The sequence below is a fragment of the Carcharhinus amblyrhynchos genome, chromosome 1 (assembly GCF_965287045.1).
Source record: "Carcharhinus amblyrhynchos chromosome 1, sCarAmb.v2.hapA, whole genome shotgun sequence".
In the NCBI taxonomy this organism is placed as follows: Eukaryota; Metazoa; Chordata; class Chondrichthyes; order Carcharhiniformes; family Carcharhinidae; genus Carcharhinus; species Carcharhinus amblyrhynchos.
This window is the reverse complement of record NC_137324.1, coordinates 166,402,281-166,427,265: the sequence shown is the minus strand read 5'-3', so window position 1 is coordinate 166,427,265 and position 24,985 is coordinate 166,402,281. Positions and strand designations below refer to the sequence as shown.

The following is a 24,985-nucleotide window of genomic DNA, read 5'->3' as shown; positions in this document are numbered from 1 at the left end:
AATGGAAAACCCATGAAGAGATGGTGCTAAAATCATAGAATCCTTACAGTGCAGAAAGAAGCCATTCTGCCCATTGAGTCTACACTGACCACAATCCCACCCAGGCCCAATCCCAGTAATCCCACCCTGCTAATCCCATGACACTAGGGTCAATCTAGCATGGCCAATCAACCTACAGGGTGGGGTGATGGGGGTGCTGTGGGGGTGGGTTGAGGGCTTATTTTGTTTTAATCTTTTTTTTTATTAAAATGCGGGAGCACGGGGCAGGCTTTCTGCCCAGCCTACCTCTATACCTGGCAGCTACTGCACTCACTCCAAGGATGGTGGGCCCAACCAGCTTCCAATCCAGTACTGCATACCCCACCTCCACTGCCTGGAAAGAAAATCCCAACTGCGAGCCATCGCTTTTAAAGGTTGGGTTTACAGTTGGGAATTCCCCAATCCATGTGCACTCATCCCGGGAGCAAATCTCTGGGCCGGGGTTGAGCTGATTTCTGTCCCCCTGATAGTGCTCCATCACACCTCGCATGCATTTGCTTTCATATCCAATGGTGCCCAGTGTGGAGCTAGGCTGCTTTTAACCGTATTCCTTGCGTGGAGCTGTTGACGCAAGCGACCTCTACATAATCTTACGTTTCTACTGGCCATTAGCTGCGATTCAGACTCGAGGCATTGCTTTTTCAGCTCGTAGCTCTCACATTTGGTTTGGAATAGTTCAGAATGGAGGTCTGATATCTGGGTCTTTATTGATGCTTTTCCCATTTCGTCACCAACAAGGCGAGGTGCCAACTCTTGGAGGTGATCTTCCTGCGATAATCGGAAATCAAAGTGAGTTACAACAACAGATTGTTTTAATTCTGCTAAAATCTTGTAAATTCTTCAGTTTTTCGCTGGCTGAGCAGACACTGCTTTTCTTGTCAGACACATTCACTACTGCCAAGCCTTCGAAACAAACAAGAATTTCACAAAAATACACAAAATATGAAGAACAGGTATGAAAAATTAATTGTAAAATGTAATCTTCCCCTTTTAAAACTCTGTTGTATGTGAAACTTCCCTCAGACCCAATCTAGGTCGGTAAATCATATAATCATCATCGTAGGATCCCTACAGTGCAGGATAAGGCCATTCGGTCCATCGAGCCTGCACCAACACTGCAACAGAGCATCCCACCTAGGCCCATCCCACCGCCCTATCCCTGTAACCCCACACCCTGGCTAATCAGCCTAATCTCTACATCTTTGGACTGTGGGAGGAAACTCACGCAGACAGGGGAAGAATTTGCAAACTCCATACAGTCACCCAATGCCAGAATTGAACCCGAGTCCCTGGCGCTGTGCCACTGTGCTGCCCAATAATTCCATCTCAACAGATGGGAAATTTAGCTGTTCCATATTTAAATCTACAATTTTAAAATAATATTCATATTAGCCAGAAAGATCATACATTTTGCACATTTGTAAGAGACTAGCATGTGATTTCTGCCTCATTTTCCAGTCCTCAATCATCTATTCCATTGTGATGCCATTGGCCATACGATTGAAAAAAATCCATACACATATTAGAGGTTGCTTAGAAATCTTCATTGTTTTCTTGGCCTCAAGCTTTTGGTTGGTGATTTGTGGATCTCCCACCCTGACTGTGGTCCAGTCCTAACTGCGTTCCTGTGGTAACTCTGGCCCCATCCTATCTCTGGCTCTGTTCTAACTGTAATCCAGTCCTAACTGTGGCTATTCTATAATTCTGGCCCTGTTATAACATTCAGGAATGAGAAACATCATATATAGCTGAAGTTCAGAGAATCTCTACAGTGCAGAAGGAGACCATTTGGCCCATCGAGTCTGCACTGACCACAATCCCACCCAGGCCTCACTCCCATAACCCCTCATATTTGCCCTGCTAACCCCCGTGACATTAGGGTTAATTTAGTATGGCCAGTCAACTTAACATGCACATCTTAGGACTGTGGGAGGAAATCAGAGCACCCAGAGGAAACCCACACCAACAATCACCCAAAGCCAGAATTGAACCTGGGTCCTTGGCGCTGTGAGGCAACAGTGCTAAGTACTGTGCCACCATGCCACCCACGCTGCAAGATAATTGGTGCACCCCTGCGGATATTCAGAGAAGTTGTGTGGGTGGCACAGTGGTTAGCGCTGCTGCTTCACAGCGCTATGGACCTGGGTTCCATTCCCTTCTTGGGTCACTGTCTGTATGGAGTTTGCACATTCTCCCCATGTCTGAGTGGGTTTCTTCCAGGTGCTCAGGTTTTTTTCCACATTCTGAAAAACGTGCTGGTCAGGTGCATTGACCCAAATAGGTGCCAGACTGTACCAACTAGGAGAGTTTCACAGTAACTTCATTGCAGTGTTAACTTAAGCCTTACTTGTGACCAATAAATGAACTTTACTTTTCTCTTAGAATAAAAATACCCTAAATGGTAGATACACCTCTTTCTCCTCAGTCCGTTTGCCAATGAGTTGGTATGAAGATTATACTTAACTGTGCTAAAGGACAGACTCAATGAATGAGGTTAAGCCTTAATACTTACGTCGATAACATTGTCGAGATCTCCTCTTCCCTCTTCCTTGAGACTCCAGTCGATCTCTTGACAGTGTTCCAGTGAGTCATTTAGAGTGCACAAATAGTTTGGCGACTGTTGTTCAGCCTAAAGTTTATGGACAACATGTCATGGCTGAGTGAGAATAATGACTCTAAATTTCTGAAAGGGCATTTGTATAAGTTTCTGTTCCCAGTGCTGACTGACTTCTCCACCTGCTGGAGACCACTCTTCAAACACAAGTCACCCACAATATAATTCACAGGCTGATCGGAGCAAGCATGCAACAGAGGCCAGTGGAAATGTGGATCATGGGAGGGGTCAGAAATGTTGAGGACAGTGTGGGAATGCGGTTCACTGGTGCACGAGTGACACAGAGTGCTTAAAGCCATGGTACTCACCATCAAACAATCCCACACCCATCCCAACACTAAATAACGTGCAGAAAATGTGAAGGATCTTCACTCTCGAGCTGCCTCAAGTCTAGGCCGAGTGGTAATATCGCTCGACTATTAATCCAGAAACTCAGCTAATGCTCTGGACACCAGGTTCAAATCCCACCACGGCAGATGGTAGAATTTGAATTCAATAAAGAAGATATTTGAAATTATGACTCTACTGGTGACCTTGAAACGATGGCCAGAAAAATCCATCTGGTTCACTAATGTCCTCTAGGAAAGGAAATTTGCCATCCTTACCTTATCTGGCGTACATGTGACTCCAGAGTCAGAGCAACATGGTTGACTCTCAACTGTCCTCTGACCAAGGGCAACTAGGGATGGGCAATAAATGCTGGCCAGCCAGCAACACCCATGTCCCACAAATGAATAAAAATGGAGCAAAAGCATCCCTTAAGCACAGAGCAGATAAAAGAGACAGTAATTTTCAGACTAAGTTAATGCTTTAAGCTGCAGCGATGTGGACCAGTTGCAAGAAGGTGCGATTAGGAAGGGCACCCAGGCATCTCAGGCTGGCATGGGCCAAATGGCCTCCTTCTGTGCTGCAACTTTTCCATGGGTCTAAGTCGCTATTTAACAAGCTGCAAGAGACGACATACAAAACTTTATCATAGTTCTGTCTGAAATATTTGCATTCCTTGCATTATCCAGGCAATGTTATTGCAATTGTAGAGGCAACCTCTGATTGGAGAATCTACACATGTTTGGAATGCAAATCTAGACAACAAGTTATAGTCCTATCTGCTGTTTGCATGTGGGTGACTGTGATTTTTCCCTCAATTGCTAACGCCCCCTCAGCCACCCATCCCCCGAACTATCTCTGCGATCATCAGATCCACCTTGTTCGACATCAAGTTCAAACCTGTTGCGGTAACTGGTTGTTTAACAACACAGCAAACCATTCCACTGCCAACCACACGGTGAATATTTCCTTTCAGAACCAACATGATTGTATATACACGCGACAGACACATACCACAGCTCAGCCCTGCCGAATCCTTTTGCCGCCTTTCAGTAGACTTTGGGAATTCAGATGCGTTCCTTCCAAACTGATTGGAGTGAGCGCGGTTGGGAAAGCACTCCAGAAAGATTATTTATTTTACTTAGCACGCTGAAACTCAAACAGTTGCTGAATGATAAATCTGCAAACGCTAACAGTCCATGACCCAAACCGGCTGTGCCTCAGAGAGCAGAATTAACATGTCCGGGCCTGCTGTGTTTACTTAAGTCCTGTGTGATAATGGCCCTAAGATTGAGGTCTTTTTTAAACAAGACGGAGGTAATCGTCTCCCCTCCCCTCCTCTCCTCTCTCCACCCAGCGTTGGCAGAAACAGAACATGGGCGGCACGGTGGCATCGTGGTTAGCATGGCTGCCTCACAACACAAGGGACTCGGGTTCAATTCCTGGCTCAGGTCGCTGTCTATGCAGAGTCTGCATGTTCTCCCTTTGTCTGCGTGGGTTTCCTCCGGGTGTTCTGGTTTCCTCCCTCAGTCCAAAGATGTGCAGGTTAGGTGAATTGGGCATGCTAAATTCTCCCTCAGTGTACCCAAAATGTGGCGACTAGGGATTTTCACAGTAACTTCATTACTTTGTGAATGTAAGCCTACTTGTGACTAATAAACAAATAAACTTTATAAACATACTGGGAGAATGCAGCTGGTCTGCCTTAACGTTCCGAGTCCACATGACTCTTTCTCAGAGCTTCTACAGATGGTGTCAGACCTGCTGAGTACATATACAGAGGAAGGGGAACTAAATGGATTTATTATCACATGTATTGGGATACACTGAAAAGCACTATTTCTTGTGAGCTGTTACAGACAAAATATACCGTTCATTGACTACATGGGGGAGAAGGAAGGGTGAGGGAACTGAATATAGTGTCATAGTTACTGATAGGGTGTTGAGAAAGATCAGCTTAATGTGTGATAGGACCATTCAAAAGTCTAATGGCAGCAGGGAAGATGCAGTTCTTGAGTCAGTTGGTACGTGTTTTCAGAATTCTGTATTTTTTCTCTAAGGAAGAAGGTGGAAGAGGGTATGTCTGAGGTGCATGGAGTCTTTGATTATGCTGGCTGCTTTCCGAAGGCAGCAGGAAGTATAAATGGAGTCAATGGATGGGTGGCTGGTTTGCATGATGGACTGGACTACGTTCATAACCCTTTATAGTTTTTTGCGGTCTTGGAGCCAAGAATCATAGATTTAATAGAATTCCTGCAATGCAGGAAGAGGCCATTTGGTCCATCGAGTCTACACAGGTCACAGTTCCTCCCAGGTCTTATCCCCATAACCCCACTTATTTACCCTGCTAACCCCTCACACTAAGGGGCAATTTAGCATGGCCAGCCCACCTAATCTGCGCATCTTTGGACTGTGGAAAAAACTGGAGCACCCGGAGGAAACCCACGCAGACACAGAGAGAATGTGCAATTTCATACAGATAGTCAAGCTGGGAATTGAACCCAGGCCCTTGGTGCTGTGAGGCAGCAGTGCTAACCACTGTGACACTGTGCCACCCCAAGCTGTACAAGGCCAATGAGGAGATCTTGTAGCACAGTGGTAATGTCACTATGAACCAGAAGCTCCAGGTTCCAATCCCACCCCAGGACTTGATGGCCAAGGAAGGTGCGTTCATAACACGATCAAACAGGTTGAGCGTCAACCTGTAAATTCTTCAGAACATGTCAGTGGTTGGCAGAGTGGGAGGGACTCCTAGTCAGCCATGCTTGATATGGAGTGGCACCTCTCAAGCTATAAGGCGCTGGTAACAAATCTGTTCCAGGAATTAGTAACCATGGAGATGGATGAAAATCTGCCTTGATGTATCTCTAGGTGTGGGAAGAGAATTGGATTGGAATACAGAGGAAGGTGCTCTTGCGATAAATCCATTAACATCCATCGAACACACTTGACAAGAGAGTGCGGCATGTGAGTGAACATTCCAGAAGGTGTCAGAGGTCACCATGAGGGCCGTGGGTCATCAACCCTGCAGACTGGAACTGATAGGCCAGCAATACAGGAGGGAGAAACACAAGAGCGTGAGAATTAAACTCTGTAGCTTTAGTCTCAACGACTGGAAAAGTATGCTAAGAAATAAAGTTCAAAATTTTCCGTTTCATTACTCCTGGCACACATTGAGAGCTCTGACTGAAAATCTCTGGCTGTGGCCATGAGAGGTGGAATCCCAGGAGGTTGAAAATCCCATCCTAAGTATCAATACTGTACTGATTTAAAAAGTAATCTGTGTATTTAAATAAATCTACCTCCTTTACAAACACAGGAAATAAGTAACTGGACATGCACAAAGAATCTGCGCTGTCTGAAATCCCATAATAATTCTGGGTGTGGCGTGTGTAGTGATACCATAACAGTTGTCTACAGGTTGGGCTGCTGGGGAGGTTACAGGAAAACCAGACCCTAGCCCTGTGTCTCCTTAGAAGGGACTTCACACGACACAGTGAAACCCTAACGACAGCAGCCAAGACTGACATGAAGGATGATTACACTTTGTTTTAGAATGCCAAATACTTCATTGAAAAATGTCCAACCTAAGTGCGTTTTTTTTTATTATTTATTAGTGTCACAAGTGGGCTTACATTGACACTGCAATGAAGTCACTGTGAAAATCCCCTATTCGCCACATTCTGACGCCTGTTTGGGTACACTGAGGGAGAATTTAGCACAGTCAGTACACCTAACCAGCATATATTTGGACTGTGGGAGGAAAGCTGGTGCAGACACCGGGAGAACGTGCAGACTCCGCACAGACAGTGATCCAAACCAGGAATTGAACCCGGATCCCTGGTACTGTGAGGGAGTAATGCTAACCACTGCGTCACCATGCTGCACATCTAGTCAGTCCCTGTCAGAGTGAATGTTTTAAGGGTCACACAGTAATGTGGACATCTCTGGTAGCTTCTTTACAAGGCTCGGATATTGGTGCTGGTGTGTCGGGGTATAGCGGACAGATAGCCAGAACTGGCTTTGTGGTCATGTTTCCTTGCATCTGCTGTGGAGATCTTTCTGTCTGTGAGATCCACTGTCACTTGATACCAAGTGTTCTATCAGTGTAGGGATTCTAGCTCGCAAGTGGATTCTTTGTCCCTCTAAGTTGATTATGGCCTTGTTGAGGAACACAGCAGAGCTACATGGCCAAGGTCGCTTCAATGGAGCTAAGAATGAATAAATTTGCGACATGCGAGCTCATGCACTGGAAATGGTAACCACCTACTGCAGCCACAAAAATGTTTTAAGTTAATGTGTTTCACAATATGTATTAAACACATGTCTGTATGACTTTTTTATTATTTCATAGGATGTGGGCATTGCCGGCTAGACCACAGTTATTGTCCACCCCTAATTACCTTTAAGGGGGCATTTAAAAACCAGCCACATGTAGGCCAGACCGGGTAAGGATGGCAGATTTCCTTCCCTAAAGGACATTAGTGAACCAGACGGATTTTACAACAATCGACAATGGTTTCATGGTCATCAGTAGATTCTTAATTCTAGATTTTATCGAATTCAAATTTCACTATGCCATGGTGGGATTCGAACCCGGGTCCCCACAGCATTTGAATCATAGAATCCCTACAGGAGGCTATTTGGCCCATCAAGCCTGCACCGACAACAATCCCAAACAGACCCTCTCCACTTAATCCCATGTATTTTAGGTGGCATGGTGGCACAGTGGTTAGCACTGCTGTCCTACAGTACCAGGGATCCAGGTTCAATTCCCGGGTCTGTGCAGAGTCTGCATGTTCTCCCCGTGTCTGCGTGGATTTTTTCTGGGTGCTCCAGTTTCCTCCCACAGTCTGAAAGTTGCTGGTTAGGTGCGTTGGCCATGTTAAATTCTCCTTCAGTGTATCCACTAAGGTGCCAGAGTGTGGCGACGAGGGGATTTTCCAGTAACTTCATTGCAATGTCCTACTTGCGACACCAATAAATAAACAAACTTACTCTGCTACTAAGGGGCAATTTGGCACGGCCAATCAACCTAACCCATACATCTTTGCAGTGTGGGAGGAAACCGGAGCACCCAGAGGAAACCCACGCAGACACAGGGAGAATATGTCAACTCTACACACCTTACGCTGGAATTGAACCTGGGTCCTTGGCGCTGTGAGGCAGCAGTGCCAACCATTGTGCCACTGTACCACCTGGGTGTCCAAAATGTTAGTCCAATGACAATACTTGCCTCACCACATCCCCTCAAATTAAAGAAAAGGCAGCAACGTAACCAAGCCATTTGCTGCTATAGAACATTCATGAAAGGTGTTCTGAATACCAGAAGTTGTTATTCTGGTAAGATAGACATGGGAATTTGGGATGTTACACCTGAACTTTTGCCCAATCTTGTATCCATCTTGCCAATCTCCATTTACACCTGAATTTCTTGCATTATACATTTACAATAGTCCTATTTTACTCCTGTAACATAGGATCATAGAAATAATTCTATTCGGTTTGGTTTACAACTATGAAAATGTTTCACAATATATATTCAATACATACCGCAGTACCTAAAGAATGGGCATTGTGGAACAATGTGACATATGCCCAACAGAAAGCCAATTTGGAAACGTTTAGTTGAAATATCAAATAAAAAAATTAAGGCAAAGTATTTCATGTGGCACGTAACAGCCTCAGAAAATGTATTTTATAAGAATGGCCGTTAAACCTCAAGAATGCTTTCTAAAGATACATGAGGGTAAATTTAAGGAATGCAAAGCACTTGTTGCAAAGTCTGGCCATTGGAAGAGTGAATGACAGAATCAGTTCTACAATGTTAAGGGGCTTAACTGGAATCTGTCCTTCCACGAACGAGCTCCACCCTCAGGGCTGAGCTCCCTCTGTTGTAGTGTTAACCATCACTCAGTGTAGTACTCTCGATTCTGAGCAGGAAGGTTGTGGGTTCATGACCCACCCCAGAGATTTGAGAAAAAAGTCAAAGCTGACACTCCTGTGGTGTACTGAAGGATTTTCTTTTATTCATTCATGGGATATGGGCGTCATTGGCTGGCCAGCATTTATTGCCCATCCCTAGTTGCCCGAAGGCATTTGAGAATCAACCACATTGCTGAGGCTCTGGAGTCACATGTAGGCCAGACCAGGTAAGGACAGCAGATTTCCTTCCCTAAGGGACATTACTGAACCAGACGGGTTTTTCCGACAATGGTTCCATGGCCATCAGTAGATTCTTAATTCCAGACATTTTTTTATTGAATTGAAATTCCATCATCTGCCATGGCGGGATTCAAACCCGGGTCCCCAGAACATTAGCTGAGTTCCTGGATTAATAGTCTAGCCATAAGACCACTACGCCATCACCTCCCCCTATAAAAGGTGGGTTGTTCTCACCGTTTGGGTAGGCTCTTAAACTCGGGCCCTGTCTGCCCTCTAGAGAGGGCACAAAAACAAGGTGAGACAGGGTGACACGATGATGCAGTGGTTAGCACTGTTGCCACGCAGCGCCAGAGACCTGGGTTCTATTCCGGCCTCAGGTGTCTGCTAGGTTGGCTAGGATTATATTCATTGGAGTTTAGAAGAGTGAGAGGGGATCTCATAGCAACTTATAAAATTCTAACAGGGCTAGACAGGGTAGATTCAGAAAGAATGTTCCCAATGGTGGGTGAGTCCAGAAGTAGGGGTCATAGTTTGAGAATAAGAATTTAGAACTGAAGTGAGGAGAAATTCCTTCACCCAGAGGGTGGTGAATGTGTGGAATTCATTTACACAGAATGTAGCTGAGGCCAAAACATTGTGTGATTTCAAGAAGAAATTAGGTATAGCTCTTGGAGCTAAAGGAATCAAGGGATGTGAGGGAGGGTGGGATCAGGATATTGAATTTGATAATCAGCCATGATCAAAATGAATGGTGGAGCAGGCTCGAAGGGCTGAATGGCCTACACCTGCTTCTAGTTTCTATCTTTCTCAGATAGAAATAAAAGGTGGCACTGTTTTGAAGGAGAGTGGGCTAAACAGCCTTGGTGTCCAGGCCAATCCCTCCAAGAACATCTAAAGCAGGTAATCCGATGACTATCAGTTTATGCAAATTGACAGTTTTTACTATGTTACAATAGTTAAAGGTATTTCATTAGTTTCAAGAGGATTGGGAAATATTCTGAGGTTACGGAAGGGGCTACAGAAATGTCTGTCTTTCTCTTCTTAAGCCTTGCAGTGGAATGAAATAAATTAGTAGTTTATTCAAGTTGTCTAAAAACATAGCCACCTCATTGCTTTCGTCCCCCAGGTAGCAGGATGCTGTAGCCAAGTGATCTCTTCTCTTCCAAGCCATCTGTTCCAGTCTATGATTTGCATTTTCAATTTCCCCTTCTAAGCACCAGATCCTGTCAATAATTAACGTGTCAGTCATTAACGTGTTACTCAGTAACTTTAGACAACCTCAACTGGTTTTTCAGATTCGGTCACAGAATGGAAGAGGTAAGTCACAAGGGTTTTTTTTATTCGTTTGTGAGACGTGGACGTCGCTGGCTGGCCAGCATTTATTGCCCATCCCTAGCGGCCCTTGAGACAGTGGTGGTGAGCTGTCTTTATGAGCGATTCATATAACTGAGTGGCTGGCTAGGCCACTTCAGAGGGCAATTAAGAGTCAACCTCAATTTCCAACCACACACTCTCAGTGAGGAACCATATATGAGTGGCACGGTGGCACAGTGGTTAGCACTGCTGCCTCACAGTGTAGGGATTTGGGTTCGATTCCCAGCTCGGGTCACTGTGTGCAGTTCGCACGTTCTTCCCGTGTCTGCGTGGGTTTCCTCACAGTCCAAAAGATGCACTGGTTAAGTGAATTGGTCATGCTAAATCACCTCTTAATGTCCAAAGATATGTGAGTTTGATGTATTAGCCATGTTAAATGTTCGGGATTATGGGGATGTGATGGTGGGAAGTGATGGAAGGTAGGGAGGGTAGGGGGGTGATGCGCTTTAGAAGAGTTGGTGCAGATTTCATGGGCCAAATGGCCTCCTTCTGCTCTGTAGGAATTCTATGGATTCTTAATGCTACCTGAGAAATGATTTAGTGCATGTTGCCACCTCTCTGTCTCTATGTAGCATGCTTATTGTCTGAGGGTTGCTAATCAGGGCTCATGTCATTATATCCATGTCAGATAAGGTAAGGAGGTAGGCCCCAAGCACAGCACTAGGATGGCTGAAGCCACTCTGTTGACATTATTCTGTGCACCCATCTAGCCAGCTGAGATAACTGCCCCTCACTCCCCACCTTGCTGGTGTCAGTTTCCACATCGATGTCCCCCATGGAACATGGAAATGATGACACGGAAACAGGCCATTTGGTCCAACTGATCTGTGTTGGTATTTCCCTTCCACCTAATACCATGTACCCACTCGATTTGCCGTATCACTTGATTTCCCTCTTTCCTTCTAACCAGGTCCAGTCCTTCTCTTAACTCTGGGTGGCAGTTGTGTGGGCAAACTCTGGCATTACAATTCTCACCCTGTCAAAATCAGCCAGGACATTCGCACCAGGGAACACAATTAGGGCGGAACCATGGCAGCTCGTGTCTTGTTTCTGAATATACAGGATTAGTTATACATTTATTTTAAGACTGTCACCTTGATTCCATTTTCAACCATAAGAAAATTGTCTCAAAAATGTGCTACAGTGCAGAATTGTTGGCCTACTTACCTATCCTGGAATTCTTTCTCCTGATCAGTGTCATCCATTTGGACTCCCTGGAGGGTCAACCCCTCCTTATGAAGCAGATTCATCTTATTCTCTAGTAGCTGGTGATAAATGAAAAGAATATTTAACACAGAATCCCTCACCCATACCATTCCATCACGTTTACTGGGCAGGTTTTTCTTTGTCATTTGGTATTTTCGCCCTGCCACAATGTACAATTTAAATAATGTGAACATCAATAGGTACGAGGTAAGACATCAAAGCAGTTAAACAACCTTTGAAAACAGTTGTGTATATGCCAGTATTGGTAAGATGTTAATTGACCTATGGAAGGTAGTTTGGGCCTCCTATTTGGACCTATTTGGACTTAGTATTGATTATTCTAAAGCAATTCCAACTAAAAATATCACCTGAAACATATCTGCTTAAATAAAGACATACAGACAGCTGCAAGATAGATCACAGGAACATAAGGATTGGAAGCAGATGCAGGCTCATTGGCCCCATTTGCCTGCTCTGTTATTCATTAACGTCACAGCTGGTTGTGGCCCTCAACTCCACTTTTCTACCTGACCTCCTGCTAACCCTTGACTCCCTTGCAGACCAAAGATCTGCCCCACTCCATCTTGACTACATTCCACTGTTCACTGGAATGCAAAATTTAAATGATTAAAACCCACTCGCAGAAAAAATTCTTTCTCATTTCATATGGACATGCCAACACTATAGTTAAAAAAGTCCACCAACTTTCTCAGAAGACTGAGGAAATTTAGTATGTTAGCTACAGCTCACATCAACTTTTACAGATGCACCATAGAAAGCATTCTTTCTGAGTGTATCACAGCGTAGTATGGCTCCTGCTCTGCCCAAGGCCACAAGGAACTACAAAAGGTCGTGAATGTAGCCCAACCCATCACGCAAACCAGCCTCCCATCATTGACTCTATCTACATTTCCTGCTGCCTCGGAAAAGCAGCCAGCATAATTAAGGACCTCACACAACCTGGATATTCTCTCTTCCACCTTCTTCCATTGGGGAAAAGATACAAAAATCTGAGGTTACATACCAGCCAACTCAAGAACAGCTTCTTCCCTGGTACCATCAGACTTTTGAATGGACTTACCTTGCATTAAGTTGATCTTTTGCTACACCCTAGCTATGACTGTAACAGTACATTCTCACTTCCTTCTCAATGAATGGTATGTTTTGAATGTATATTGTGCAAGTAACAATACTTGTCACTGTATACTAAGACATGCGACAATAATAAATCAAATCAAATCTTTTTGTGGCTGTCCGCTGCCTTTTAATGGGAGGCCTTGCGGCGCAGTGGTAGCCTCCCTGCCTCTGAGCCAGAAGTTCAGGGTTCGAGTCCCACCCCAGGACTTGATGGCCAAGGAAAGTGTGTTCATTACATAGTCAACATTATGAATGTATCAACCTGCAAAATCCTTCCAACATGGCTAGGATGGTAAGAGTCGGAGAGACTCCTGGTCAGATCTAGAGTGGCGCCCTGCGAGCTATAAGCTGCTGGCGACAGACTAGTGATCTATTCCAGGAAAAGCCTCACGACTGAACCAAATCTGCCTTGTGCACACTAGGTGTGGGAAAAGAAACAACAATTGCCTTTCATTGATTTGTGTACATTGACATCCGATTCACACATTGTGCTTTAAGGAAATTTATCTCTGCATAATTCACTAATAATTTGACCACAGTTCCTGGTCCCTTGTCTTGAAGAATGGAATCTTAGATTGATGTGACTGCTGTCTTTATTTCAGATTAACTCTCAAACATCCCTTTTGAGTGCAATAATCAACCCGAAGGAGAGATCCGGGAGTGTGTTTGCTGAAGCATGCTTGCTCCCATTGTACTTGCACCCTCTAATGTTCAATTATCCATTTGCAAGTGAGAGACATTCAGATTGCCTCACCCTGCAGCCCTCAGAGTTTCAACATGTTAACAGCCGTTTCCCCCCCACCACTCTCAGAATTTTAACACAATAACACCCACACCTCCCCTCAGAATCTTAGCACAATGACAGCCCCCTTTATGTCCAAGTAAACACATAAAAGAAAATAAAGAAACGCAGCAATCGGCATTCATGTTATTTTAAACATTTTCCTGCTGCTGCAATTTTGATTCTGTAACAACTTTCAATGGAGACATTTTGTATGGGATAGAATCATACAGTGCAGAAGGAGGCCATTCAGCCCATCAAGTCTGCACCAACCACAATCCATCCAGGACCAATCACTGTTTCCCGTTGCTTTCTCCATGGTGACGCCTCAACCCACCCATCGACAACCTATTTCTCCTTTAGTATGAATTGTGATTGTTTGAAATTTGGCATTCTTGTCCTGATGAGTGCAAAATGAAAAGCTTCGATAACATGTCTCTTTTCGAGCACTGTACTACTAACCAACCTTACTTAACATTTCAAATGACATTCAGGGCAAATTTTCATGTCCCACCCACCACGCGAATCGTAGCAGGCAGGGGTAGACCATGGAAAGATGCATTGAGCTCAGGCAGGATTTTCCAGTTAGTGCAGATGGAAAATTCCACCCACAGCCTTTTCTCTTCCCCTCTCAGCTTCTTCATTTCTGCTGCTCAAAATGAATATATATCCTTTGATAGAAGGGGGAACACAACGATTGGCACTGCCAATTGGAACCCAGGTTCAATTCTGGCCTAGGGTCACTGTCTGTGTGGAGTTTGCACATTCTCCCCGTGTCTGCATGGGTTTCCTCCCACAGTCCAAAGATGTGCGGGTTAAGTTGATTGGCCATGCTAAATTGACCCTAGTGTCAGGGGGGATTAGCAGGGTAAACATATGGGTTTACGGGAATAGGGCCTGAGTGGGATTGTGGTCAGTGCAGACTCGATGGGCAGAATGGCTTCCTTCTGCACTGTAAGAATTCTATAATTGAGTGAGTGCAGAGATATATGAATGTGATTTTATTGTACCTTTTGCTTTAAGATCATCTTGTCGATTATAGCACTGTGATTGACCGCTTCCATATTCTTCTTGTTCATCCGTTCTTGCTGTTCTTTTAACACACAGCAAGCCGTTTTCAGACTGTCTGTAAGGGCACATCTTCTGCTTTCAGACTTCAATAGAATTAACTGCATATTTCTCGCAGACGAATTTCCATATCGATTTGCTGCACAGACATTCTCACCACTGGGAGAAAGCTGTTTGCCCGCGTTGTAAATTTCAGAACTTGATCTACTACTGCAGGCACTGAAATAAATGAGACATTTAACAGCTTCCTTGTTAAACTATTTAAAGGACTATATTATGTCCATGAGGAAAAATATAACCTATCTGTAGATAGTAGCAATATTTTGCTAAGGCTGATGGAATGCGAATTGTGACAGGCTTTTTTATATGATATTAAAAACAAACCATGTTTGACTAATGCATCTTTCTTGTAAAGTAGTGTCTCTGAATGGTAGATCTATAACCTTCGAGTTTTCTTGCAAAATATGCTTCATTTTTAACAGGGGTTTGTCCTAGATTGCACTTAACTGGCTTGGCCAGTTGGAAATCAATCTTGGTCAATATGAAGAACAAGTCATAAAATAACATTTTATTGTGTAACTATTGCCAAGCTAAACATGTCAGGTATTTTGACATATGTATTCACTACTTACTAGCTAAGTAATACTTTCCACTTACTGTGGCTCACTCTACACAGTAATGTCTCTGTAATGTGGATCTAGGTTATATTAAATGAGAAGTCGAGTCTTCCAGAGAGCAAAGGCAATAATGGGAAAGTTGCTAATTGTGATAATTTAATGGAAAATTAATGGCGATTAAAACTACAACTTGTAAGTAAAAGTAGGAGCCTACATTTTTTGAGGATTTGTCATCAGTAAGCAACCTTACCTAATGGCTGCCTTTATTTCAGACTACCTTTGGCATGTGCAGGCACTGGGCAAGGTTCTTTGCCACCATGTGAACTCTGAGCTGTTGTCATAAGAAAGAATTTGCGTTTCACAGAACCACAGAGTTGTTATGGGGCAAAAGGAGGCCATTTGGCTCATCGTGTCTGCATTGGCTCTCCACATGAGCATTACGGCTTAATGCATTCCCCTGCTAATTCCACATATTCCTCCACGTTGTTTCTATTCCAATAATCATCTAATGCCTTCTTGAATGCCTCAATTGAACCTGCCTCCACCACACTTTCAGGTAGTGCATTCCACACCTGAATCACTCATTGTGTGAGAAAAGAATTGTCACATTACATTTGCTTCTTTTACAAACCATCTTAAATCTGTGCCCTCTTGTTCTTGATCCTTTTCGGAGGCAGTACAATTTCTCCCTATCTACTCTGTTCAGCCTCCTCATGATTTTGAACATCTCTATCAAATCTCCTCTTTGCCTTCTTCTCTCCAAGCAGAACAGTCCAACTTCTCCAATTTGTCCTCATAACTGAAGGTTCTCTCTGTTACCTCCTCAAAAATCTGCAGCAAGTTAGTTAAACATGACTTGCACTTTAGAAATCCATGTTGATTCTTCCTAATCAACCCACATTTTTCCCTGTGACTACTAATTCTATCCCGAATTATTGGTTTTAGAAGCTTGCCACCACTGATGTTAAACTGACCAGCCTGTTGGAGCGATCCTTACTGTCTTTTTTGAACAAGACCTTGACGTCTACAATCCTCCCGTCCTCTGGCACCTCCCCTGAGTCTAAAGAAGACTGGAAGCGGCATGGTGGCACAGTGGTTAGCGCTGCCTCACAGTGCCAGGGACCCGAGTTTGATTCCTGGCTTGGGTCACTGTCTATGTGGAGTCTGCACGTTCTCCCTGTGTCTGCATGGGTTTCCTCCGGGTGCTCCGGTTTCTTCCCACAGTTCAAAAGACGTGCTGGTTAGGCGCATTGGCCATGCTAAATTCTCCTTTAATGTAGGCGAACAGGCACTGGAGTGTGGCGACTAGGGGATTTTCACAGTAACTTCATTGCTGTGTTAACGTAAGCCTACTTGTGACTAATACATAAACTTTAAACACCTTGAAAAACATCATCCCTTCAATTTCCATTCTTGATATTCTTGGACGCATCTTATCGGTCCCAGTGTCTTGTCAATTATCAGTACCCACAGTCTATTCATTGTTTCCTCCTTATTAATTTCAAACACTTCTAGGGACAGAGTTTCCTTGACTAACACTATGTCCTGAGTAGCATCTACCTCCTTTTAAATGTAAAGTACTCATTAAATGTAAAGTATTCATTTAAAACCTCAGCCATGCCCCAGCCTCCATGTGTAAATCCCTTAATCTGCACCTCCTCCTTTCACCACCCTTTTACTACTTTGGGATTCCCCTTTATGTTGGCCGCCAGTCTTTTCTCATGATCCCTCTTTACTTCTCTAATGTGAATTTTCACCTTTCCTCTGACCCTTCTGTATTCCTCTTGGTTCTCAATTGTATTTTCTACCTCCTGTGGAGATGCCAGCTTTGGGCTGGAGTGGGCACAGTAAAAAGTCTCACAACACCAAGTTAAAGTCCAACAGGTTTATTTGGAATCATGAGCTTTTGGAGCTTCTCCATCAGGTGAGTGGACCACCTCACCCAATGAAGGGGCAGCGCTCCGAAAGCTTGTGATTCCAAATAAACCTGTTGGCCTTTAACCTGGTGTGGTGAGACTTTTTACTTCATTTTCGACCTGACTCTTGTTTTAGGAACACTTTTTCTTCCTCATCTTAATTTCTATCTCCTTAACCTCCTATTTCTGCACTCGTGGCACTGGGAGAAATACTTTGACGTTTATATTGCACCATATCACATTTCTAAATTGTCCCAAAATATTTTAAGATGAATTGATTATATCTGAAGCACCACACAAGTGTCAGGCAATGGCCATCTTTAATAAGAGAGAATCTAACCATCTCCCCTTGACATTCAACAGCATCACCACCGCTGAATCCCCCACCTTCAACATCCTTGGGGTTACGACTGGCCAGAAATATAACAGGAACAGACATATAAATACTGTGCAATTGCAAATTCTGCAATGTGTAATTCATCTACTGACTCCCCAAAACCTGTAAACCATCGACAAAGCACAAGTCAGGAGTGTGCTGAAATACTCTCCATTTGCCTACATGAGTGCAGCTTCAATAGCACTCAAGAAGCTTGGCATTATGCAGGGCAAAGCAGCCCATTTCATCGGCATCTGCCATCTTGAACATTCACTGCCTCCGCCACAGATGCATAGTGGCAGCAGTGCGCACCAAGTACAAGATGCACTGTAACATCTCCCCAAGGTCCCTTGGACAGCACCTTCCAAACTGTCACCTCTACCATTCAGAAGAGCAAGGGAGTTTGGGAACACCACCACCCGTAAGTTCCCTTCCAAGTCATGCACCATCCTGACTTGGAACTATATTGCCATTCCTTCACTATCGTTGGGTCAAAATCCAGGAATCTGGGAAATCTCTTCCTGACAGCACTGTGGGTGTACCTACACTACACGGACTACAGCAGTTAAAAAAAGCAGCTCCAATCTCTCAAGGACAATTAGGGATGGGCAATAAATGCTGACCTTGTCAATAATACCCATTATCCCAGGACAAATAAAATGAAAGTTAACTTTACATGGACATGTGACATCCAATTTTACCTACAGCAAGATCCAACATGTAACAAACGATTGTATGATCCTATTGTCATAAAATCTACAATCATACTGGGCAGGAGAGGCCCTTCAACCCATCGAGTCTGCACTGACTCAAGAGAAACACCAAACCTCCCATCTAATTCCATTTACCTGCACTTGGCCCATGTGATGTGCCAAGTTCCAATCCAGGCTCTTTCTAAAGGATATGAGGCAACTGACCTCTACCACCTTCCCAAACAGTGCCTTCACCACCCTCTAGTTTTGGTGAGATGGGGGGAATACTGCTCAGGACACGGAGTGAATTCCCTGCTCTCCTTCAAATGGGATCTCTTAGATCCATCTGATTACACATTAATGGTTTCAACGTGGACCTGGAATCTCCTGCAAATTATGTGACAATCTATGGTGAGTTTCCCTTACTGAACTTAGGAGAATTTCATTAGCACTGGGGAAAAGTGGATGGCTTGCCCTGAACCAGATTCCCTACTAGGCAATGGCAATAATGCTCCTGATTAATTACCCAAAATGTGGAGATGCCGGCATTGGACTGGGATAAGCATACTAAGAAGTCTCACAACACCAGGTTAAAGTCCAGGTGCACCTGCAGAAGGAGCGAGACTCTGAAAGCTTGAGCTACCAAATAAACCTGTTGGACTTTAACCTGGTGTTGTGAGACTTCTTACTGTAATTACCCAGAGCCATTGCACTTAAAGTTGTTTATTCTACAGGCAACTCATTATGCTCTTCATTCTGATTTGTGGAGCCCTTGTAGTCAAGATGCTTTGAGTTGATAACTTCTCTGTTGACATATGTTTTGTGCAGTCTGGGGCGGTGTGCGAATATGGTGACAGTGTTAACCCTTTACTAACTGTGTGAAGCAACACAAAATACATACGAAAGATTCAACAAAAAAGTACATGTTTTATCATTGCAGTGCTCTCTATGTCACACCTATTTGCATGATCAGCTATCTTACATTAAGCCAATCATTTATATTTCACTCCAGATAAAACAGTTCAACAATTAGTTAGTTCTACCGTTCAATACCTCAGAATCCCACTGTCTGTGTCCAGTGTTTTATTCAGGCGGGATTGAGAATATCTTGGAGAACTACAGGAAGTTGGACTTGAGATCTGCTAGGGTTCAAAAGATAAATTCATTAAAGCACAATTATAAAACCAAACACTCTTTATTGTTAATACAAGAGAGTGCCTATTTTGAACCTGATTCACAGAATATAAATTGTAAATCAAACGTAATGGGGCTAATGGTCTTGAGAACAAGCACAGGAATTGCAATAAAAGTGGTAAATGGTGAATACACTCAGCAAGTCTGGCAGCATCTGTGGAGAGGTAAGGAAGTATTGTTGCAACTATACAAGGCATTGGTGAGGCTGCACCTGGAATATTGTGCACAGTTTTGACCCCCTTATTTGAGGAAAGATGAAGTGGCATTGGAAGCCATTCAGAGGAGGTCCACTAGATTGATTCCAGAGTTGAGGGGTTTGTCGTTTGAAGGGAGATTGAACAGTTTAAGCCTGTACTCTCTGGAATTTGGAAGAACAAGGGGGAAATCAAATTGAGGTATACAAGATGATCTTTCCCGCCCTCTCCCCATAACCCTTAATCCCCTCTCTTATCAAGAACCCATCAACCCGCTTCTTAAAAATATTTAGCGAGGCAGCCTCCACCACTTCAACGGGCAGAGAATTCCAGAGATTCACCACCCTTTGAGTGAAGAAGTTCAAAGTGGAACTGAGCCACGACAGATCAGCCATGATCTTATTGAATGGCGGGGCAGGCTCGAAGGGCTAGATGGCCTACTCCTGCTCCTATTTCTTATGTTCTTATGTTCTTATGATATGGGTAAAGTAAAGGTGGAGCAGATGCTCCCTCTTGTGGGGTATTCTAGAACAAGAGGTCCTAGGATAAAGGTTAGCAAATTTAAAACAGATTTGAGGAACTTCTCCCAAAGGGTTGTGAATTTCTGGAATTCGCTACCCTAAAGTGCAGTGGATACTGGGACAGGGAGTAAATATAAGGAGGAGTTGGACAGATTTTTAATTGATAATGGGTTGAAGGGTTATGGGGAGAAGGCAGGAAAATGGGGATGAGGAGCATTTCAGCCACAATTGAATAAAGTTAAAGTTAATTTATTAATCACAAGTAGGCTTACATTCGCACTGCAATGAAGTTTCTGTGAAAATCCCCTAGTCGCCACACTCCAGTGCCCGTTCAGGCACACTGAGGGAGAATTTTGGCATAGCCAATGCACCTAAACAGCATACCTTTGGACTGTGGGAGGAGACTGGAGCACCCAGAGGAAACCTATTCAGACGTGGAGAAAATGTGCAAACTTCACACAGACAAAGACCCAAGGAGGGAATCAAACCTGGATCCCTGGCACTGTGAGGCAGCAATGCTAACCACCGTGCCACAGTGCCATTCCTGGCAGGGCAAATTTGATGGACCAAATGATCTAATCCTGTTCCTATATCTTGTGAACCTTTTGAGTCTATTGGACCCTTTTGCAAAGGGATAGAAATGCATTGAGTTATATAGTTGGAGACGGAGCAGAATGGAAGTTCAGGGATAGGTCGGAGCTGAGGAGACTCTGACAATGATATCAACAACATAAAACAAAGGAGGTGTTTAATGGTGGTATTAGAGACTAAGGAAGTGCTAATAGCGGCACAAAGGTACAATAGCAGAATGTGTTAATTGGACAATAAAGGTGGAAGCCAAACTGAAAAACAAGGGATGGATGGCCCTCTTGTAGTTTGGCAAACTAAGGGAATCAACTGGGTCAAGAGGGACAGGAATTGCAACGTGTGTTTAACCCACATCCATTGCCAGCATACAAATAGATGATAAACTTCATGCTGCCGGCTCGTTTCAATAATTTCAGCATCCAGCTAGCAATAGCCATGTTTCCGGTTGACTGAGCACTAGAGCAGAGGGCCATTTTGTAATTGGATATCAATTATATTTAATTATTATCCAAATGTGGGGCATTAATTGGAGTTTTGCCTGAGCAGATATAAAGAGACACTCACTGAGACTGGGGTGAGTTTGAGTTGAGTTTGAAGGTGTTGACCTGTAATATTTTATACTGTCAGTAAGTGAGAGATTGGGTAAACATTGGCTATAGTCCTCTCCTTCACCAACTGGAATACGATTCCAATATTGTGAGTAGTTAGCAACCCTTAAAGTTAGCCAGCACTGATTAAAGCTAGTATATATCACTTAAAGGGAAGTGCATTGTGCTTAGAACAATTCTGGTAGTCACATAGGCTGTAACTCCTACTGTGCAGGCAGGGGTGAAAAGTATGAGAATCACCCTTTATCCATGTGTGAACAGGAAAATTCTCAACATGTGCAGAAGGTTGTGGAAGGAGCTAGCCATGTAAGTCAATAGCATGAGTGTGGCCCTCCGGATGCAATGCCACAATGGTTTCATGGGTGGGGGGAAATGGGGGAGGGGGAAATGAGTGGCAGGGGGGAGGGGGAAGGGGGGAGGGGGAAGGGGGGAGGAAGAATGGGAGAAGGAGGGGGGAAGGCACAAAGAGTGGGGAAGGAAAAGGGAATGGGGGAGAGGAAGGTCAATGGTGTTAAGGAGTGCTGTTGATGCATCTGTATGTTCTAATCCTCTTGGAGAAGATGGTACGGCCATTACTGGAATTTCCATTGCTGAGGCTGTGCCCAGTGGTAGGGCTAAAATCATCAAATTCTTTGGTACACTCACTTCAAGTTCTCCTCCTCCAACTCTTATCCCATTGATTTTTAAGGGGCCCCTTTTGATTTGTCTGTGTGAGAACGGGAACAGAAAGGAAAGAGATGGTAAGTAGCAGCAGTGTGACTCTCTCCATTGGGTTGCCAAAAAGCTGCCCTATGTGATGTTGAAGGTTATAGCCTGGATTTCAGAGTCAGCAGTGAAGCAACATGGCTCCACACTGGCTTCAAAGAAACCTGCCCATGAAGATCGAGCAACCTCTTTGGTGTGAGCTTCCTCTTCCTCAACACCAATTTCCACCTGAAGCCCAGTCAAGAGGATATCCAGCCACCTGGCAACAGTGATGTAATGAATTAGGGGAAGCAACCAATCACACAGAACTATTCTCACAGACAGCAAACTGGGGAGTAAAATGCACTGAATTTTGTACTTTTAATTAAAAGTTTATAGAGGATGAAATAAATGATACTCAGCTAAGTAGAAGGTTAAATATAATAAACAAATGTTAATAGTGCGATGTTTTAAAATCATAATGGAGCAAGTTGACATTCTACAATGGGCAGCATGGTGGCACTGCTGCCTCACAGTGCCAGTGACCTGTGTTCAATTTTGGCCTCGGGTGACTGTCTGTGTGGAGTTTACACATTCTTTCTGTGAAGGTGTGGGTTTCATCTGAGTGCTCCGGTTTCCTCCCACACTCCAAAGATGTGCGAGTTAGGTTGATTGGCCATGCTAAATTATCCATTTAGTGCCAGTGGCATTAGCAGGGTAAATACATGGGATTTATAGGGATAGGGTGTGAATGGGATTGTTATCAGTGCAGGCTCGATGGGCTGAGTGCTCCTTCTGCACCAATAACAATCCCATTCAGCCCCTATCCCTATAAATCCTACGTATTGACCCTGCTAATTCTATGATACTAAAAGTAGAATCTTAATTCCAGATTTTTTTTACTGAATTCAAATTTCACCAGCTGTCATAGTGGGATTTGAACCCGGGTCCCCAGAACATTAGCCGAGTTTCTGGATTAATAGTTGACAATGGAATAAGTAGAAGCTTATTTCACTCAGCCACAAATCTTGGATTTTTTCTCATGTCTGCATGGGTTTCCTCTGGGTGTTCCAGTTTCCTCCCACAGTCCAAAGATGCGCAGGTTAGGTGGATTGGCCATGCTAAATTGACCCTTAGTGACAGGGGCTCAGCAGAATAAATATGTGGGGTTACAGGGATAGGGGCTGGGTGGGATTGTGGTCGGTACAGGCTCGATGGGCCGAATGGCACTGTAAGGATCCTATGATAATATTGGGTGTGCTTTATAGTGTCCAACCTGCTATGATTCTCACAAAGAAAACACTGTATTCAAGCCCGCACTGACATTAGCAGCAATAGTACAAGCCTATGAATAAATCTAATAAGCTTCTTTTCCACTCCTCGACCACCAGGTTCTTGTCAAATTGTGTAACTTCACCCCCAACTAACTGTCCTTGTTCCAGCAGCTCCAACCCCCGGGACCATTGCTGTTATGGGAACGAGAATAACAACAGTTGCAGTTCTGAGCTCTGTCAGCGCACTCACCGCACAGAAATCCCTCCCTAAAGGACCACACTCACCGGGCGATAATATCGACACTGCTCCCTCCCCCTGAGTAAAGCTTGATCCAAAGCTTCTGGCTGCATGTTTTCTTTGGGATAGCCGCGTATGTTAATAGGGTTAGTTCCAAACTAACAGTGTCCGCTAGTTAAATCTCCGACCTCTTCCTGACTACAGGTGGTGCTGAGAGTTGCAACTCTGCCATTCCCGGCAGCTGAAATCCCAACTCCGCCCCTTTCCACGTCCATAAAAGGACTTTGCCATGACGGAGAGAACGGGGGCTCATGTTTCTCCCCACCCACAACCGAGCTCCTCGATATGAATGGGCAATGTCTGATTCATGAGTCAAAGATATGTTAAAGTTTATTTATTAGTCGCAAGTAAGGCGTACATTAACACTGCAATGAAGTTACTCTGAAAATTCCCTAGTCACCACACTCTGGCGACTGTTTGGGTACACTGAGGGAGAATTTTGCATGGCTAGTGCACCTCACCAGTACGTCTTTCGTGGGAGGAAACTGGAGCACCCTGGAGAAACCCACTCAGACACAGGAAGAACTTGCAGACTCCACACAGTGACCCGAGTCAGAAATCAAATGAGTCCCTGGTGCTGTGAGGCAGCAGCGCTAACCACTGTGCTGCCTTTTGTATCCATTTCCTTTCCTTCCAAGCAAAGGTTCAGTGATCAGCAGGAATGATCCTAACAGAAAGAGCAGCAGTCAGCTGCCCAGCACCCTACCTAGAGGTGGTATAGAACATTGGAATTATCATCAAATTGGGTTTTATACAGGCCCAGACTGTAGGGTTGTCTTTTCTTTGGGTGTTGGCCCTGTATCATTGGTCCAGGAAGGGCAGAGGGAAATCAGGGGATGGGGATGGAATCAACTCAGATTGGGAGTCACTGGGGTAATCAGGTCTGAGAGGTCAGTATTGGGGGGCAGCTGGGAAAAGGGGTAGTTGTCACCATGATTAATGGGGGAGTTGGGGCGTCATCACCCAAGAGTTAATACAAGGATTTTTCTAACATTTCCTGTTGATGTTGGGCAGCACGTGGTTAGCACTGCTGCTTCACTATGCCAGGGATCTGAGTTCAATTCCAGCCTTTGGTCACTATGTGGAGTTTGCATATTCTCTCCATTTCTGCATGGATTTCCTCCTTTAGTCCAAAGATCTGTGGGTTAGGTTGATCAGCTATGCTAAATTGACCTGTTAGGAGATCAGCAGAGTAATTATGTGGGGTTACGGGAATAGGGCTCGGGTGAGATTGTGGTCGGTACAGACTCTATCGGCCAAATGGCCTGTTTCTGCACTGAGATTCTTTTGCAGAGGGTCCCAGTGCATTGCC

The 24,985-nt window shown here is 44.3% G+C and overlaps 1 protein-coding gene across 1 annotated transcript; it reads right to left on the bottom strand.

The window, feature by feature from the left end:
* Positions 1–516: 516 nt before the first annotated feature.
* On the bottom strand, positions 517–23,788 carry LOC145342219 (uncharacterized). The gene is made up of 7 exons (XM_080187633.1): positions 23,661–23,788; positions 19,366–19,451; positions 14,654–14,930; positions 11,687–11,784; positions 10,251–10,368; positions 2,552–2,668; positions 517–807 (listed from the first exon to the last, which is right to left on the bottom strand). The coding sequence occupies exons 1-7, from the start codon at positions 23,724–23,726 to the stop codon at positions 517–519; spliced, it is 1,053 nt and encodes a 350-aa protein (XP_080043759.1). The 5' UTR covers positions 23,727–23,788.
* Between the last annotated feature and the right edge of the window lie 1,197 nt (positions 23,789–24,985).

Coding starts and splice junctions, on each gene's coding strand:
- LOC145342219 (XM_080187633.1), bottom strand. CDS start 23,726: ATGCAGCCAGAAGCTTTGGATCAAGCTTTACTCAGGGGGAGGGAGCAG. Junction 19,452..23,660: donor AGTGTCGATATTATCGCCCG/GTGAGTGTGGTC, acceptor GAACCCTAGCAG/ATCTCAAGTCCAACTTCCTG. Junction 14,931..19,365: donor ACAGACAGTGGGATTCTGAG/GTATTGAACGGT, acceptor CATTTATTTCAG/TGCCTGCAGTAGTAGATCAA.